The sequence below is a fragment of the Scleropages formosus genome, chromosome 5, assembly GCF_900964775.1.
Source record: "Scleropages formosus chromosome 5, fSclFor1.1, whole genome shotgun sequence".
Taxonomy (NCBI): domain Eukaryota; kingdom Metazoa; phylum Chordata; class Actinopteri; order Osteoglossiformes; family Osteoglossidae; genus Scleropages; species Scleropages formosus.
Window position 1 is genome coordinate 24,052,660 of NC_041810.1, and position 18,423 is coordinate 24,071,082.

The window sequence follows — 18,423 nt, forward strand, 5'->3', positions numbered from 1 at the left end:
CTGTTTTTAGCCCCAATGATTGCGCTCAATGCACGATGTCTTCATTTGCGTTAGGAAGAGACAAGAAGCCGCCTGCCCTTGGCCTGAGGAGCTCTGCGACCCTTTATTGAAATGACAGACTTGATGTTCCTGAGGAGATATAATGGCCGGTAAAGTGAAATGGGTGACGGACATAGAGAAATCGGTACTCATCAATAACTTTGAGAAACGAGGGTGGATTCAGGTGTCAGAAAGTGACGACTGGAACTTCTATTGGTAAGTGAACTAACGCTGTGATAAGGCACCCATTACTGAAAAAATGTGGAGCGGATTTTACTACTAAAATATTAAAAGTGTCACGAAAGGTGAACATCAAAACCTGTGTAGAGTGAATATCAATCAAATTATTAGTGAATAACTCAGTGTGCTGCAATTTTAAGACAAAAGTCCTTTTTAAAGCACATTTTCCTACACCATGTTAAGCAGGTTCTGTAGAAATCAAGAGTTGTTCACCTTTCCTCGTGGGCGATGTAGACTGTCCCAAACTCTAAAGGGAGTACACCTGTTCCTGTGAACACTTCATCTTACCTGTCCATGCAGGATGAGTGTGCAGACCATAAGGAATGTCTTCAGTGTGGATACTGGCTACCGTCTGTCTGATGAGCAGTTGGTTAACCACTTCCCCAATCACTATGAGCTGACCAGGAAGGACTTGATGGTCAAGAACATCAAACGCTACAGGAAGGAGCTGGAGAAAGAAGGCAGCCCACTGGCGGAGAAAGATGAAAAGGGGAAATACATTTATCTAGGTACTGTGTGTGCTGGCTTGGACTTAGGACCCCCCTACTTATTATCTGATCAGATGTATTATGTTTAGTCATTTTAAAGAAGACTTTATGCAGGTACTTTTGTATGTGTACTAGTTTATGCAGTGGTATGTGGGGTAGGTACCCCAAGAACTGCTTCAGTAAAAAAGAAAAATCTGATGTATAAATGGGTAAATAGTTGTAAGTAGCTTAACATTGTAAGTCGCTTGGGAGAAATGCATCAGCTAATAAATTTAAGTGTACGTGACAAATTAATTGCATAGAGGCGTAAGGTGTCTGTGTCTAAATCTCTCCTTCAGTTAGTGTAATGCAGTTTTTTGTGTGGATTATGTGCACCGCCGGGGCGCGATGGCGCAGTGGGTTGGACCGGGTCCTGCTCTCTGGTGGGTCTGGGGTTCAAGTCCCGCTTGGGGTGCCTTGTGGCGGACTGGCGTCCCGTCCTGGGTGTGTCCCCTCCCCCTCCGGCCTTACGCCCCGAGTTGCCGGGTAGGCTCCGGTTCCCCGCGACCCCGTATGGGATAAGCGGTTCAGAAAATGTGTGTGTGTGTGTGTGTGTGTGTGTGTGTGTGTGTGTGTGTGTGTGTGTGTGTGTGTGCACTGCTCCGAAGAAAAGTTAACTTAATAAAAATAATGCAAATAACAATGATTGCAGAGTCACCTTGGATGACTGCAGATCTCAGTTGGAGAGTAAGAGGTGGACATTATTTGATTTATCGGTCTGCACCTAGGACCGGTGTATACTTCTCTTTGTAGGTGTTAGTAGTTTGTTTTTCAGCTTCAGTGACAGTTATCATTGAAGTGATGGTGCTCTCCAGTAACTTTCCATTTCCTTTGCCTTACAGACTTTGTACCAGTGACTTTCATGCTCCCTGCCGATTACAACCTGTTTGTAGAAGAGTTCAGGAAGAATCCATCCAGCACTTGGATTATGAAACCTTGTGGAAAGGCCCAGGGTAAAGGCATCTTCCTCATCAATAAACTCTCCCAAATCAAGAAGTGGTCCCGTGACAGCCGTACCTCTACGTGAGTACCTGGGGTATAGGAGCATGGCAAGCAGAAGATGTGCGTTTGGCTTTATCAGTATAATGGCAAGCAAGGAGGGTATATGTGTGTGAAGCTCTTGGCTGTTTTTTACAACCGGACTCATCATTGAGCTCTGTTCATACCAGCTGGCAGACAGTCTTATTCCCCTAATTTTTTCTCTAGACATATTTGTTTCTCATTCATTCTGAACTCTGCAGCCCACAGAGTCATGTCTTCTAAAAGCTGCTGTTTTTCTTTTATAACCGTTTTTTTTATTTTAAATAAATTGTCCATATTATTACAAGTGTTTTTTACTACTGTACACTGCACTGGGGTTGAATTGTTCTTGAAAGACGAGAGCAAAGACAACTGGAATTCTTATATTAGCTTTTTTCTCCCGTTGTGGAACCAAAATAATGGCGTAAAGGCTGAAATACCATCGTCCTGAAACATAAACCTGTTGAAAGAAGGTTTTCATAGTAAAGAACCCTGTGATATGAGGACTTGAGTGCAGTTTGTTTTGTGACAGATTTTTGGCGGCATCTAGTGGCAAAGAAGCGTATGTGATTTCGTTGTACATTGACAATCCATTACTGATCGGTGGGAAGAAGTTCGACCTTCGCCTCTATGTCCTGGTAACCACCTACCGTCCACTCAAGTGCTACATGTGAGTACATGGTCACGTCTTCCAGTGACTGGCAATCAGTGACAAAGCATAAGATGTCTTGCAAGACCAGATAGCTACATGACCATACACCATATGGTTTTTTTTTAATGTATTAACTTTATAGTCTTGCTTAGGAGCACCATCACAATCAAGTTGTACATGAATAAATTAGGTCATACATTTAGAGTACTGTTTAAAAATACATGGAAAAAAGAGTGGAAATTTATAGCAATATAGTATTAATATCAAGGAGTAGGACCACTCTTACACTGAGAACAGCTTCAGTACTTCTTGAAATGGTCATACAAGTCCTGAACTGTGTGTGGTGGGATGTTGTCGCATTCTCCAAGAAGTAGTCTCTAGTCCTTTCAGGGATGAAGGAAGTTGAAATCTGCTCCACACTGCGCCCCAGAACTTCCCATAAAAATTTAGTGATGTTTAGATCTGGTGACCTTGGAGGCCATGGAACGACATGAATTGTCTAGAAAGTTAAATAACGTGCTCAGAAAAAATTGCAGGAGAAACTGCAACAAGTGGTACTGAAGCCTCCAGACAAAACTGAAATAAAGTGTTAAGGACAGCACTTTTTTTTTTTGTCTTTTGTCAGTTGAATGCTCAAACTTTATTCATGTGGCATTTTATTTTGTCCACACCTTGTAAACCTATTTGAACTCCCAGAAAACCAATAGATGTATATTGTAGAGTTTTATTTTTGTGTCTGTATTCATTGATCTGTATTTTGATTTGTAGGTACAAGCTTGGATTTTGTCGGTTTTGCACAGTCAAGTATACGCCCAGCACCAGTGAACTTGACAACATGTTTGTTCACCTCACTAATGTAGCCATCCAGAAACATGGGGTGAGTATGCAAAGTAGCTATACATAATCAGGATTAATTTATTCAGACAAGAAAGTTTGAGTATTAATTTGCACTGTTTTTGCATTAAAGACCAGTTTAATATAACAGTGAATAGTATACAGGGGGTGTTGTGGTGCGACGGGTTTGGCCAGGGCCTGCTTTCCAGTGGGTCTGGGGTTCGAGTCTCGCTTGGGGTACCTTGTGATGGACTGGCATCCCGTCCTGGTTGTTTCCCCTCCCCCTCCAGCCTTACGCCCTGTGTTGCCGGGTTAGGCTCCAGCTCGCCGCGACCCTGCTTGGGACAAGCGACTTTAGACAATGTGTGTGTGAATAGTATATGTATGTTGTGTTTAAGCATTCAGAATGTAGACACTAGGAAATAGCTGAACGAGTGCAGGTAGAAAGACATAGCATTAAAAATAAAGCCAAGTATTATACAGCAATTAGTGATGGGAAACTACCTTACGTTGTAATCTAATTTTTTGAACGTTTGAGGTAATTCTTTATTAATGGGCTTTAGTGATTATTTTAGCAAATGAGTGTCACCTTTGGCACTCAAGAATGCGTGAAAAGTTTTACCATTGAAGCTAGTGCTAATTAGGTCTTTGACTTATGAAAGTTGGCACTGCATAGGGTTTTTCAGAAGCGCATTACCTTTGTTAAGGCAGGGGATGACTGTAAATGCTGTGGGTGTGTGTTCGTTCTAGGATGACTACAACCATGTTCATGGGGGCAAATGGACAGTCAGTAACCTGCGGCTCTACCTAGAAAGCACTCGGGGGAAGGAGGTGACCAACCAGCTGTTTGATCAGATTCACTGGATTATTGTACAGTCACTTAAGGCTGTGGCGGTGAGTGTTTAAGCGATAGAGAAGCACAAAGGTGAGCATGGATAAAAGTGCCATAACTTCCATGGACACTGTACCATATACAGACTCTGCCAGAGGTCAGGATGGAGAGCAAGATAAGAAAAAAGTATACTATGTTGTATATGCACATACTAAACTCATACTCAGTATTACTTTAATATTGGACACTACTGTTAAATTAGGTCAAGCAAAATTGTTTAACAAGTGTTTACTAATTTCTGTAGCCTGTCATGAACAACGACAAACACTGCTTTGAATGCTACGGATACGATATAATCATCGACGACAAGTTGAAACCTTGGCTTATTGAGGTGGGCAGTATTTTTGTTTTTCTTGAGAATGAAATGAAAGATTTGTTCTGTTGAGCCTTTTTTATGCTGTCTTTCTTTTACTAAAATCTTAATGCTCCCGTAGTTGTCGGGCTACTGGGTTGTCCTTTCTTCTAGTAGCTGTCACTCAGGGTAGTCACCTCCTACTGCATGTTGGTGTGGCTCTGGGTAGGCTTTCCCCCCTACATGTGAGTATGTCCTCAGACAGAGCTCTGAATATTATTTCTATATGCCACCCAAAGTGAGAAGGAACACTGGAATGCAGGGTAGTTTATGTGAGTTGCATACGTGTTGTGTAAAGCCTCACCCATGAGGGTCTCAAATTTTTTCCACAGGTAAACGCTTCACCATCACTGACCTCCAGCACAGCAAATGACCGCATCCTGAAATACAATCTGATGAATGATACGTTGAATATCGTCACTCCCAATGGAGAGATACCAGACTGCCGCTGGAATCGAAGCCCACCCAAGGAGGCACTCGGAAACTACCAAGTCCTGTGAGTAACGCCCCCATATTTCAGTTGCAGTGCCGTGATTGCCACACAGTTTACATGTATTTGTTTAGCAGATACTTTTCTCCAAAGTGCCGTGCAATGATTACTGAGTAGTCCTTAGCTGGTACCTTTATCCAAGGCGACTTAAAGCGCTAAATACACTACTCTTTACATCATCTGTAGAGCAGGTTAGTGTTACAGCAGTTTAGATTCTTCACCTCAAACAGAAAACCTGACAGCATTCTACTAGAGAATAATATATGAGGTTTTACTTTAGTGAATATACTCCCCGTGTCAGAATAGCTCGCTTATGGTGTTTCCCTTTTTCGGTGAAGTCTACTAGAAGAATTTTTGTGCACAAGCAAGACTGAAAGGATCATTTTAGTTGTATCTGACAAGTTCATATGTATCTGGAATTCTACAGTGATATGAATTCTTCCAATGCAATATTTATGGTTCTGGAAAGAATTAGGTTATGAATTATTTCTTTGAAGGAGAAAAACTACAACCTTAGTCTCTGAATCCTAGTTTCCCCTCTGCAACAGAGATGGTATCCAACATATTGAAGAGATCAAGCTACATTGTTCATAGGGTCAGGTTGAAATTATTTTCTGTCGTCATGCAAACTTGCTCCCTTTTAAGATGAGGCTTTTAGTTTAATTGCTTAACCTTCAGCATTTTGCATTCCTGGTAGTATTTATGCCAATAAATGGATCCTGCATGGGGCTTTCTACTGTCTGTGGATGAGTGACAAGTGTTTACTAACTTGTAATGGAGAAGCCAAAAACAGTGAAAAGGGATTTTGAAAATGTAAGAGTTTTGGTGCTAGTTTGTTCAGATGTGCTGTCTAACCTAAAGTTTTTAAGCTTTATTTTACTTAAAGTTATAAGGCCCATAGTTTAGACAAATGCTAAGATGTATGATTTCAGCAAAGCACCAAGGTGAGTTCATTTAAACTCTTAATCTGGACATTTCACCTGTTCTGTCATCTTTACTGAAGCTGTTTATCCTACAGTATGTGACTACCCCTGAGAGGCAAGGTGAAAGTACATCTGATTTGAACCTGCAAGCAGAGGTGTGCTCTGCTTTTGACAGTTGCCTTTTTATGCTCCTCCCCTGAATGAAGGTACGATGAAGAGCAGGCACAGAGTGACGGTGCAGAAAGGGATCTCCGAAGTCGCTCAGGACAGGCCCTAGGCCCCAAGAGCTGCAGAGCCAACACCCTGCGGCCAGTACCAGCCACCTGGAAGTGATGCGTTTGTTACTTGTACTGCTGGCCACACAGCATTGGAACTATTTTTCATTCCTATTTATGTTTCTGCCCTCTACCTATACACGAACAGTCTACAACCCCATTTATTTCATATAACCCACCCCTCAAAGCTGGAAATGGGAATTACATTTTGGCAACTTTGGATACTACTCTTGTCCCGTACAAAGAGCATTGTGGTTCAGGATCCAAGCCACTTCATATTTTGTCAGTGTCCCTCATGTGGTAGCACTAATCCAGCTGGATGGCCAGCCAGCAATCACCCATGGCCTCACCCCTAAAACACCAGGAGTTAGCGTTGTTTTAAACAAAAACAGGCCACAACTCACCTGAGAGTCAGGGCAGCCTCCTTGTAACTCCCTAGGCGGTTGCTTGTCAGCTGTGAAAATATAAGCTTTTGAAAAGTATAGGCACCGAAAAGCATGCCCTGTGGAATGGCATCACTTTAAAATATATGCATGCTGCTACAAGAATGACAGTGGTACAGTAGCTCCAAAGCTACTCTTGTTAGGGGTTCAGACAACTCTCTGCACAAGATTTTCATGTCCAGATGGGTTTTCTGCTGCACTCCAAAGACATGTCAGATGACATTGCCTTTAGTATGTGTTAGACTAAAAATGGTTTTCTGTGTGCAGTTGCAAGTAGCATGCTATAGCTGGCATATGTTGCCTTGGAAAAAGGAATCAGCTGTGTACAAGTTAAAATTAACCATTTTCAATGGTATTTAAAATGACAGATGTCACCTGTTAGGAGGGGAAAGTGGTGCTGTACCATTACTTGAGAAAATCTAGTGTTGTCCTTATTTCCACAATACTTTAACACTTGTCCCTACAACAGGCACAGTGAAAGGGAGTTTATAGAACAAGCTGCAGATCAATGCTGATATATTTTCATAGCTGCACAGAACACTATAGGGTAAACTTCAGTTACTCAGGGTGCATTTTGGTGGGATGCCTTCATCACCATACATATTGTGAGTGGCAGCTGCTAGAATAGTGATGAAAGCATCTGCTAAATAAATAAATGTAAAACAGCTGCCTTTGGACTCAAAAGGTTTCAGGTTCAAGCCCCCAAGCTGTTTTACCCTTGAGCAAGGCACTTCACCTAAATTGCTCTAGTAGAATTACCCCGCTGTATAAATTGGTAAATAAGTTGCTTTGGCAAAAAGCATCAGCTAACTGAATAAAGGTAAATGTGCATTACAGTTTTGAGATGTGACATACTCCATGGGCCAACAGCAAAGGTAGACAGCACAAAATTGTTGAAAGATTTTTAGCATGTTACGCACCCTTTTTGTATTACGGGTGCAGTTTCGTGTTATGGCTGCCCTAGAATTGGACATGGCACTGCTTGCACAATATGCACACTTACTAAGGCATCCAGCTGAAACAAATCTGTGTAGAAAATAAAACCATTCCATTAAACTTGGCTGTGCTCATCCTTCTTTTTCATAATCTTGTATATACTAGGGGTTCCAAGCAGCCAAGCTCCCAACTTGTTCTTTACACCATACTGAATGCATCTTCTGCTCATCATACTTTCAGTACCCAATGAAAATATTCTTTATACTTGAAATTGCATTATGTATATAATTCAGCTAATCTCTGGTTTCCATGTGTTATCTATTGAATGGAATGTCACCATCATGAATTATATAAAAGTACATTTTAAAAGCAGCACTAAATACAGACAGTCCTCAAGTTACAGATGTCCAACTTGCATACAGCCCATACTTGGGAACCACCCTATTCCTGACAAAGTTGATTTTTCACCTGTAAAAATCAACTTCATAGTTAAGCCCTATTGAATTTGAGTTACTGTGGATAGAATGGGTCGTAGTACACGGGCACAACTTTGCAACGTACAGCGAAACATTGGGCATCTATAGCCGTTTGTCTGCTCGTTGGTGGGGCACGCAAGCCCGAAGTAGGACAGACTTCGTTCTTTTCAGTCAGACCACATTGCTGTTAAAGCCAAATACAGTAACAAACGAGAGTTTTTGTTGTTTTTACCCTCCTAACCATGGCACCGAAGAGTAAATGGATGCATCAACATCACCTGCAATACAAGGAAAACTTTGACAAACTAAAAAGGAAATAAAGCAAAAGGTGAAACGCCAACAAACAGAAATGCGAACATTAAAGTTTTTCCTTAACATTCTGCACACACGCATGCGCACACACTCATCATCCATCCCCCTCTCCTCCCTCTGAGGGAGCACTTGGCTACAAGAGCTACTTCTTCCCAATTGCAGAATCTCACTCCAGACAATAACCCTAACCCCCCACCGCATTCTCAAACCTCCCTCCGCTCTTCAAGTCCCGTCCCTTGTTCCGCTCTACGTCTGATAATGATCGCCCATGATTTTGGATCCTCGCCTCTGTTCAGTTCGCCGATCGACTGGCCATTTGCCTGCCCCCGACCACGTCTGGTCCTTTGATTCTGAATAAAAACTATCCTGCACTCGGGTCCAGCTTCCTCCGTGTCCTCTGTTCATCATGAGATGACGACTGACTGACTGACACACACTTTCTATGTCTCACTATTATAAAAACTAGTTACATCATTATTGTATTATTACTGTATTGTTCTATTAAAGAGGCCTTTGGTGCATCCAAAGGATTTCTTTTTTTTTTTTTTTATGCATAGCAAGGTACACAATATGATATACTAAATCAAATACTTGACAGTGATGTTAGATGCCCACCATATCTAGCTTCCGACTTACATCAAAACCCGACAGGCTCGAGGACACGGAACTCGTTCGCAATTCAAGAACTGCCTGTACACCGATCAGCCAAAACATTAAACTCACCTGCCTAATATTGTTTAGGTACCCCTCATGCTGCCAAGACAGCTCTGACCCATCAAGGCATGGATTCCACAAGACCTCTGAAGGTGTCCTGTGGTATCTGGCACCAAGAAGTTAGCAGCAGATCCTTTAAATCCTGTAAATTGCAAGGTGGGACCTCCATGGATCGGACTTGTTTTTCCAGCGCATCCCACAGATAGTCGATCGGCTTGAGATCTGGGGAATCTGGAGGCAAAGTCAACACCTTGAACTCTATGTCATGTTCCCCAAACCATTCCTGAACAATTTTTTGCAGTGTGGCAGGGCCACTGCCATCAGGGATTACTGTTGCCATGTAGGGGTGTACGTGGTCTACAATAATCTTCAGGTAGGTGGCACCTGTCAAAATAACATCTACATGAATGCCAAAACCCAAGGTTTCCCAGCACAACATTGCCCAGAGCATCACACTGCCTTCACCAGCTTGTCTTCTTCCCATAGTACATCCTGCTGGCATTGCTTCTCCAAGTAAATGACGCACACACACACACCCAGGCGTCCACCTCATCTAAAAGAAAACGCGATTCATCACATCAGGCCACCATTGCACCACAGTCCACTTCTGATGCTCACATGCCCACTGGAGGACAGGGGTCAGCATGGCAACTATGACTGATCTTCAGCAAGCTACAATGCACTGCGAGTTCTGACATCTATCTATCTATCATGGCCACTGTAAAGGTTTTCAGCAATTTGTACTACAATAGCACTTCCATGGGGTCAGAAGAGACAGGCTAGCCTTCATTCCCCTCATGAATCAGTGAGCCTTAGGCACCCATAACCTTGGCAGTGGTTGTCCTTCCTTAGACCACTTTTGGTAAGTACAAACCACTGCAAACCAGGAAGACCCCACAAGACCTGCTGTTTTGAAGGTGTTCTGACATAGTCATCTAGCCATCACAATTTAGCCCTTGTCAGTCACTCTGATCCTTACACACACCTGTTTCTTCCTACTCCAAACACATGAAATTCAACAAGTGACTGTTCACTTGCTGCCTAATATATCCCACCTCTTGACAGGTGCCAGTATAACAAGATAATCAATGTTATTCATTTCACCTGTCATTGGTTTTAATGTTTTGGCTGATCAGTATATATTGCATATACTGAAACTAGGGCTATTATTAGTATTTACTGTTTCTTCACATGTAAAGACAAAAAAAAGACTATTTTTCTGCCTGCTGCAGATCATAGAGTTTTTGATATTGAGATTGCATAATTGTCTCAGACAAGTGTTTGTATTTAAAACGTAGTAAAAAATGGAATTAATGGTAATAGTCCATTGCGCTGTTATTCTGAATGTCATTATCACCCAAACAGCAGCATCCAGTCCATATGACACATTAATTTGGTTTGAAACAACCTTTGTGGCCACGTCCCCATCTCTGCAATTGGAGATTACATCTGGAGAAAACCCATTAGGAAAAAACAGGAAACAGGAAGCAGGTGGAATGTGAAGTTATTAAAAGAATCCAAAAAAAAAAAAAAAATATTCTGAGGTTGAAGGAGGACAGAAGTAAGTGCTTGAAGATTGCTGTGAAGGAAACGGAGGCAATTCTGCCGTCATGAGCTTCTCAGCACGCCACAATTTTTAACTGGATCAAGTCACGTGGTTTTGTACACCGGATCGCTCTCCCTTGAACGCAATCTTCTCACAGCGTGGGTGTTCTTTCAGCGGAATACCTTGCATGAACAGCAACCGAGAATATGTCAATAACAACAAGAAGCTACTGAAAAAGATTTTCAATGTGTGAGCAGCAGAAGGCATCGCCTGCGGTGTCACCGCTGGCGGGCACACGTGCAGTGGCGAAGTCAGCGAGATGTCAGCCAGCTATGCTGCTCCTTGTGGGTAAGAGGGAGAGCGCTCATCCCAATCGATGGCCCAATTTATAGAAGACGGGCTGGGTGACGGCGATGTCGCTTCCTCTCTGTGGGACGGTTCAACTGCTGAACGTCCTTTTGAACGGCAGATTTCTGCGCCTTTTATTAACCCAACCCTGCATGTGAAATGGGCCTTCAGAGAGGCGTCACGCGGCATCGGTCCTGCAGCAGCAGGTGGCTGCGCTATTGTGCCTTAAGTTGGCAGCTGTCAAACGCTCATCATGAGTACAGCCTGGCCACTCTGCTCTTTGTGTCGCAGTATAGGGCTAATCCGACCACGTTTGCACCTGCATTAATGTCTATTAAAATTAGTATACATCAGCATACTTACATAAAACTGAGAATTGAATGCGCGACAAAGTAGTGTATTGTGTAAAAATGTCATCATGTGGTGCTGCTTCGTCTTGCGCAATTTGATAGTGATTTTGGTTAGCAGTGTTTCAGCTGCTTTTTAGCTCCACTTGTTAAATGTTTGTTGGGGGGACACAGTGTGTTGGACCGGGTCCTGCTCTCTGGCATGTCTGGGGTTCGAGTCCTGCTTGGGGTGCCTTGTGACCAGACTGGTGTCCTGTCCTAGGTGTGTCCCCTCCCCCTCCAGCCTTACACCCTGTGTTGCCGGCTTAGGCTCCCCGCGACCCCAAATGGGACAAGTGGTTAAGACTCTGGTTAAATGTTTGTTTTTTCCCCTCCTCCTCTTGCCCCCTTGTTGTTTTTCTTTTGTTAGTAGTGAAAGCATTTTAAGCCCAGCCAATACCACTGGTCACTACAGGACTAGATGCACCCCTACATGTTCCAGAATTATTCACTCCAGTAACCCTTTGTGCTTATTTATATGTACATCTTGGTTTGTGAACTATATTCCTAAGTATATTGACAGCATTTTAAGTCCTGTTTTATTTCTGTCCCTGCCCTGCACAGTGGGCTCTGTCTCAGGTGTTGTGGGATCTGTAAATGCACATGTTATAATGGTGGACTGTCACACTTAAAACAGGGTTCTTTGAGAAAAGATGTCCTTAACTTTTTTAATATAAATATACAAGGTAAAGGCCAAAAGTATCAGCAATGTTTTGCTTAAAAAAAAAATTTAAAAAAAATTGTAGATTCTTTTTGACTTGTCTTTGCATTTATAAAAACAACCATTTAAAACTCAAATCCTTAATGGGGTTTAAGAGATGACCACTGCATCCAGCTTTAATGGAAGACATGTACTGTATAGGAGTAGCTTCGACCAACAAGACAACTATATCGTCCCACAGCAGCCGCTCTCCCGCATCACCTTTCATTGCGCACATCATTCTTTGTCAAGTCCCTCTCCCTCACCTGACTGTGCTTTCAAAGCAGCCCGAGTTTCCTCCAGGTCTCTCTGCAGGGATGTAATAGCTTCCTGGTGCCTCTCCACCTTTACAGAATGGACTACCAAGCTGTCTACTGCTGTCCTGAGCTGTTTCAGGTCACTCTCAAGCTGACTAACGGAGGCCTTCAAATCTGACAGCTGGGACCCTCTCATTTCATCTCCCAAGAGACCCACCCTCTGCTCCCAGTCTTCTATCTGCTGAGTCTGACTGGAGAGCCTAGAGACCAGCTCAGTTTGCTTACTGTCCAGAGCAGTCACTGTGCTCTGGAGCTCTGCCAGGTCTGTCTTGTGCACCCCTAACAGATTTCCCAAGGATTGCTGCGTGTGGTTCACCTCCTGTAAATTAGCCTGAAGCTGTCTGACCTCCTTCTGCGCAGCTACGAAAGTACTGTCGGCATCCCTCGCCAACGCCGCTAGCCTGTTTTCATGAGACTCGTATTTAGACAGACTGGACTCCAACTTGGCCGCCTGCTCTGTCAGGGAGGCGGCAACAGCATCAGTGCTCTCCTCAACGATCCTCATCCTGGCCTGCAGATCCTCAGTGCTCCGCTCAGATTGCTCCAGTGCCCCTCGCAGCTCCCTCTCGAGGCTCTGGAGACCCCCTGCAGCGCCATCAATGCCCATTTGCAGGTTTTGAGTCTGGTCAGAAAGAGCCTGGACAGTGACTTCGACTGCTGAGAGCGATTGCCTGAGTGTCCCTGCAGTGCTCTGCACCATTGCCCTCACTGACCCGATCTCCTCAGACTGAGATGCCACCTCCTTGTTTCGTGTTTGCAGCTCGGCTCCCACAGCGCTTATCTGCTCAGTCAGGGAGTCTGTGGTTTTCCCTACTGCCGCTGTGGAAGTTTGTAGCTCGGCCACGGAGGCGACCACACCCTGCAGCTCCTGTCTGAGTGCCACGGGATCAGCCAGGCCCTCTAACCGTGCTCGCAGGTCCTGCAGCTGGCTGTGAGTTTCGGCCTGCACTTCAGCCACCCCGGCCACGCTCTCGCCGATGGAGCCGCTCAGCTCGGCCAGCCGCTCGTCTATGCTTCGTTCCAGCGACGAGAAGTCCCGCTGCCGCGTCTGCTTCACTTCCTGGATCCCATCAGACAAATCCTTCAAGATCTCCTTCTGAAGCCTTTGCAGTGCCTCCTCCACCCGTCGTGTCTCTGCTTCTCCTCTCCTCTGCACCTGGCCCACGCTGTCGAGTTCTGCTCTCATGTTGCTGAAGGTGGAGTCATACCCGCTTGCCGTCTCCTTCATGGCATCCACCTTCAACCAAGAAAAAGATGCAGTTATTTAATATTTGTATCCTGAAGATATGCTTGAAAAGTGATTTTTACATATTACAAGCAGATTGAAACTGGGGGGAAAAAGGGAATGCGTTTGAGGCCCAAAAGTTGACTGACAGCTTCCTGAAAATGAGTTGCACTTTTTTTATAGTGATGACATAAGATGGTCTTAATGTATTACAGCATATGTTTTCAATTTGTTCATTTTGCAATTTTAGTAACACTGCACACCTAAAGTTGTCCTGTCCCTTTCTGTAGTGCAACAGGACCACAGCCATGTTATTAAACTTCAGTTTATTAAAATGAAAATGGCTAATGCAATCCCCCCTCAAAAAAAAAACAACAAAAAAAAAAGCAAGCTGTATAAATGGCCACCAGCATGCACCTTTCATTAAACTTTCTATGGTCCAGGACACCTTTGTGTGCTTCAACTCCATATTTTACAGTGCATGTCTGCTGAGTCTCACCCATCTTTAACTTGGAACATCTTGTTTTGAAATTACCAACAATTCCTGCTTGTTGAGCATTGTTTCCCTACAATAAGAGCTGAGGAGGCCGGCCGTTCCGCAAGCACCTCATGCTGACTGGAGCTGATGACCAGCCGCCCTGATGGAGGAGACGTACCTTGGTTCCTTTCTTCCGTGGCCAGTAGGCATACTTATAGCTTTAATAAATGCATCGGTAATGTGTTAGCGCTAGTCTGTAATCATTATTTTTGTTTCTTTGCCCTTTTGCCTTTGTTCAGTGCTCTGTGTCGGTGTGAGAAGAGCACTCAAAAATGAACTGATTTATAAAATACTTCAATGCATCTTCCTTCAGTCTCTTTTTTTTTAAATTCCGGCACCACCTTTGTCTTCATGCTGCTGATACCGTCCATCTTTAATGGCAATTTAAAATTATTTCAGCCTCGTCTTTTATTCATTCACTACTGATATCCAACTGTTCTAATGTAGGGTTGAAGCAGTTTGGAGTCTGTTTAAAATCTATTTTTGACCATGTGTGAAGAAGCACATAATACGGTTGCATACAGATATGCCAACTACAGTACGTTACTGAACTTCTGCTTTACTCACGCACTGCATGACTTTCAAATTTAATTTCTTCTGTAAATGAAACACTGTGAAAGAGGCAGCCGTTAAAGCTTGGCCCAGAATCTCAAAAGAATCTGGTGATATTGATGGGTTTGAGATGAGGCAGTGGCTTAGTGTAAGGCATATGGAACAAAGTGCTCATTTTACACAATTTCCTTTAAATTTGTGTACTTATCTGTAACAGGGAGAACTAAACAACAACAACCTCCAGTAGTTAGAAGTGGCATCCCAAGAGTGTTAAAAGACTAATACAGATGCCCCTCTACTTATTGTAAGGGGGGGCTACACCTCGGAAGGTTCACACACACACAACCGTCCGAAACCGCTTGTCCCGAGCGGGTTCGTGGTGAGCCAGAGCCCAACCCAGCAACGCAGGGCGCACAAGGCTGGAGGGGGAGGGAACACACCCAGGACAGGACGCCAGTCCATCACAGGACACCCCAAGCAGGACTCGAACCTTTTATTTAACTATCATCAAAAAAAATCTTACAGGAAAATCTGCATAAATCCTCACCTGGTTACATGATTTTTACCTCTCTGGACAGAATGAAACCCCTCCGCGATTGCCTATGAACTCGTGGCAAGTGTTCAGGAAATTGCAAAGGGGGTTTTAAAATTTTATACATAAAGCATAATTACAGGGGGCGTTGCGGGGTGGCGGGTCAGTCAGTGGTTCGACCCTTGCGGTAGGAGACACGTGTGTGTGTGTGTGAGAGAGAGAGAGAGAGAGAGAGAGAGAGAGAGAGAGCGAGCAGTTTTAGTTACACTACACGCTTGCTGCGCGCTACAAGTTTCCCGAGTCGCGACTCCGAGGCAGAAATTCTCTTGAGCGCAACTCTTCCGTTCGACACGGGATTATTTAATCGTGCGATTTACTGCAGCAGCAGAGCGATACTGATCGCCGCAACATACACCTCATATGGAACAAAAACCCATTCTGAGAAGCGCATGAATAATGATATTAAAAGGGAAAAAAAAAAAAAAAAAAAAAAAAAAAAAAAAACTGTAGGAAGGTTATCAGGATCCATCTTCTGTCCTGCACCAACTCGAGCGATGTGCCGATGATGAACATCAGATCAGCGCATCAATCAAGTGGAAAGTAACAAACTAAGAATCACACGTCTGCAACTCACTGTCTCTCTTTCTCCTAATGCACAAATTGTATTTTCTCTGATGTGCGTCGCTTTGGGGAAAAAAAAAGCGCCTGCTAAATGAATAATGTAAATGTAAACCGATTACGTATTTGTAGGGGAAACCGGCTGTGGCTCGCCGTTTCCACTAGAATTGATTCAGCCACTCGACCGACGATGCACTTCAGTCTAAAGTTTAGAACTAACCAATTCGCTCAGGAGTTTGGTGACAACAGCACCACACAACAACTAAGCGCCGCTATCAATCATCACGCAGCTGAGCTGTATTTTCCGAAGTTCCTGTCAGTGTCACATTGGAATTAATCGGTTCTCGCAGCGCGACGGCGCAAACTTTCTCTTTCTGTGTCGCTGTCGGTCGGAGACTCTCCGGCGTCTCCCTCGCGTCCTTCTTCGCCGCCCGTCCCGTCCCGTCCCGTCCCGTCCCGGTCCTACCTGCTGTCGGAGCGCATTCATTTTAGCGTCAAGCTCCGAGCTCCTGAGGAAGGAAATGTCACTTTTGCTGCTGAGCTGAGCCACTTCTTCTCGGACCCGTTGCAGAAGGAACGCGGCAAAGCCCACGGACGCTGCCAGGAACAGATAGGCCACCAGAGAGCCCAGGAACCCGGCCGAGCCGCCGCCGCCGGACACCGCAGCAGGAGCAGGAGCAGGGCCTGGGACCGGGACGGGGGAACCTCCTCCTCCTCCTCCTCCTCCATGGCTGCTTTTCGAACTCTTCTTTGCCACGTCATCCGGGCTTGAACTTGAGTTTTTCTCGCTGGCTGCGTTCTTGTTCCTCTGTTTTACCGTCATCGCTAAAACTGTTCACCGCGAACTTCTTGGGACGCTTTTGAGTCGCTTAATCGCTACGAAGTCTTGCGTCTCGTCTGCTGCCGCGATTCACGTGTGGCGGAGAGGAGGAAGAGGCAGCGCGCGCCCCAGTCGCTACCCGGGGATGTCCGCGCGCGGGAGGGGCGTGGCTCCTCGAACCGGAGACAGCGGAGCGGCGACTTTTCCAGAAAGAAGGGAGCGTCCAGGTTTTCGTCACTTGTCAGCAATTCGTGGGTGTGCGCCTCTGAGTGTTACATGGTAAAAGTAACAGTGCAGCCTCCTTGCGTTGATTTTACCCTGCCGGAATGTCGATTATTATAATGCAGCAGTGATGATGTACGTTTTACGTTTATTTATTTATTTAGCAGATGCTTTTCTCCAAAGCGACTTCTAGTGAACTCTATGTACTCAGCCCACACTCCTTAGTCACCAAGGTGACTTACACTGCTAGATACACTACTTACACTGGGTCACTCATCCATACATCAGTGGAACACACTCTCTCTGTCACTCACACCCTATGGGTGAACCTGAACAGCATGTCTGTGGACTGTGGGAGGAAACCAGAGCACCCACAGGGAACATCCACTCTCCACACAGACTGAGCGGGGATCAAACCCACGTCCTCTCACAGCGCCTGTAGTGTTACTCGCTGGGCCACCATGCTGCACCGTGCTGATGTAACATACACCATGTATGTATGTACTAGCACGTAGCTGGTTCGTCGGGGGTGGTCAACACAGTTATTTCGTGAAACAGCGCCGTGTCCAGCCACACAACTGTAATAATCTCACAGCGAAAAATAAGGAACACATCTTCTCTCTGCAAGTTCTCTGAAGCTGCAGACCTTTCATCCATTTCGAGTGCACAAGGTTATGGTGATCCAGAGCCAATCTTAAGAGGCATAAGAAAGAAACTTCTGTCTTCCAAGTTTGGGACCCTATATAGCCTATACACTACCTGCTGTCAAACTTGGAAAATTCGAGATGCATCAAAAGAGATTCTCTGTCTGCGCTAATGGCCGTTGTGCTGCCTGTCTACTTTTCTACTCATCCTCTTGTCCATTCTACTGTCTTACGTGGAATGTGCATCATCTATCTCTTCTTTCCTCTTCTACCTTCCCCTGGCAGCAGTACAGCTGTTTTTGCCTGGATGACACCTGCAAATCTACACATTTTACTTCGCTGCTTGCATTGATTCACTTGCAAGGACACAGGTTATTCTGCTTTGGCCAGATGGCTTACTCTTTTAATATACATCTATTATACTACATTAGCATAGAATTTTACTGCAGTCTTGTTCATCACTGTGTGCCACTCCAATGAGGAGAGTGCTCTATAAAAAAAATAAATGAAATGAATATAGAATAATGCGGTGGCGCAGTGGGTTGGACCACAGTCCTGCTCTCCAGTGGGTCTGGGATTCGAGTCCCACTTGGGGTGCCTTGCGACGGACTGGCGTCCTGTCCTGGGTGTGTCCCCTCCCCCTCCGGCCTTACGCCCTGTGTTACCGGGTAAGCTCTGGTTCCCTGCGACCCTGTATGGGACGAGCGGTTCTGAAAATGTGTGTGTGTGTGAATATAGAATAAGACATCTGGAGGATGAGCTGACCTGTTTTGGTTCAGGTCACGAAATACTTTCCCTACCTGAGTAAAGCTGACATTCACAGAAGGAGTGGGGCCCGGGCTGATCTAAC

General features: G+C 44.7%; 2 protein-coding genes across 12 annotated transcripts in view; one reads left to right on the top strand and one right to left on the bottom strand.

The window, feature by feature from the left end:
- Window positions 1–7,371, top strand: part of ttll1 (tubulin tyrosine ligase-like family, member 1) — a 917,975-nt gene extending 910,604 nt beyond the window's left edge. For 8 of the 11 annotated variants that reach the window (XM_029252119.1, XM_018765231.2, XM_018765232.2 and 5 more), the window contains 9 exons: window positions 55–255; window positions 580–788; window positions 1,649–1,829; window positions 2,359–2,496; window positions 3,247–3,355; window positions 4,063–4,206; window positions 4,449–4,535; window positions 4,889–5,052; window positions 6,176–7,371. In XM_029252119.1, the coding sequence (XP_029107952.1) occupies window positions 143–255; window positions 580–788; window positions 1,649–1,829; window positions 2,359–2,496; window positions 3,247–3,355; window positions 4,063–4,206; window positions 4,449–4,535; window positions 4,889–5,052; window positions 6,176–6,302 (1,272 nt within the window). In that variant the 5' untranslated portion in view covers window positions 55–142 and the 3' untranslated portion in view covers window positions 6,303–7,371. Of the gene's footprint in view, window positions 1–54; window positions 256–579; window positions 789–1,648; window positions 1,830–2,358; window positions 2,497–3,246; window positions 3,356–4,062; window positions 4,207–4,448; window positions 4,536–4,638; window positions 5,053–6,175 lie in introns of those variants that run through there. The other 3 variants (XR_001966686.1, XM_018765241.1, XM_018765242.1) reach the window with 3 other exon arrangements.
- A 4,764-nt stretch (window positions 7,372–12,135) lies between these two features.
- On the bottom strand, window positions 12,136–16,946 carry ckap4 (cytoskeleton associated protein 4). The gene is made up of 2 exons (XM_018765700.2): window positions 16,354–16,946; window positions 12,136–13,659 (listed from the first exon to the last, which is right to left on the bottom strand). Exons 1-2 carry the CDS (start codon window positions 16,708–16,710, stop codon window positions 12,343–12,345), a joined length of 1,674 nt encoding a protein of 557 aa, XP_018621216.1. The 5' UTR covers window positions 16,711–16,946; the 3' UTR covers window positions 12,136–12,342.
- Between the last annotated feature and the right edge of the window lie 1,477 nt (window positions 16,947–18,423).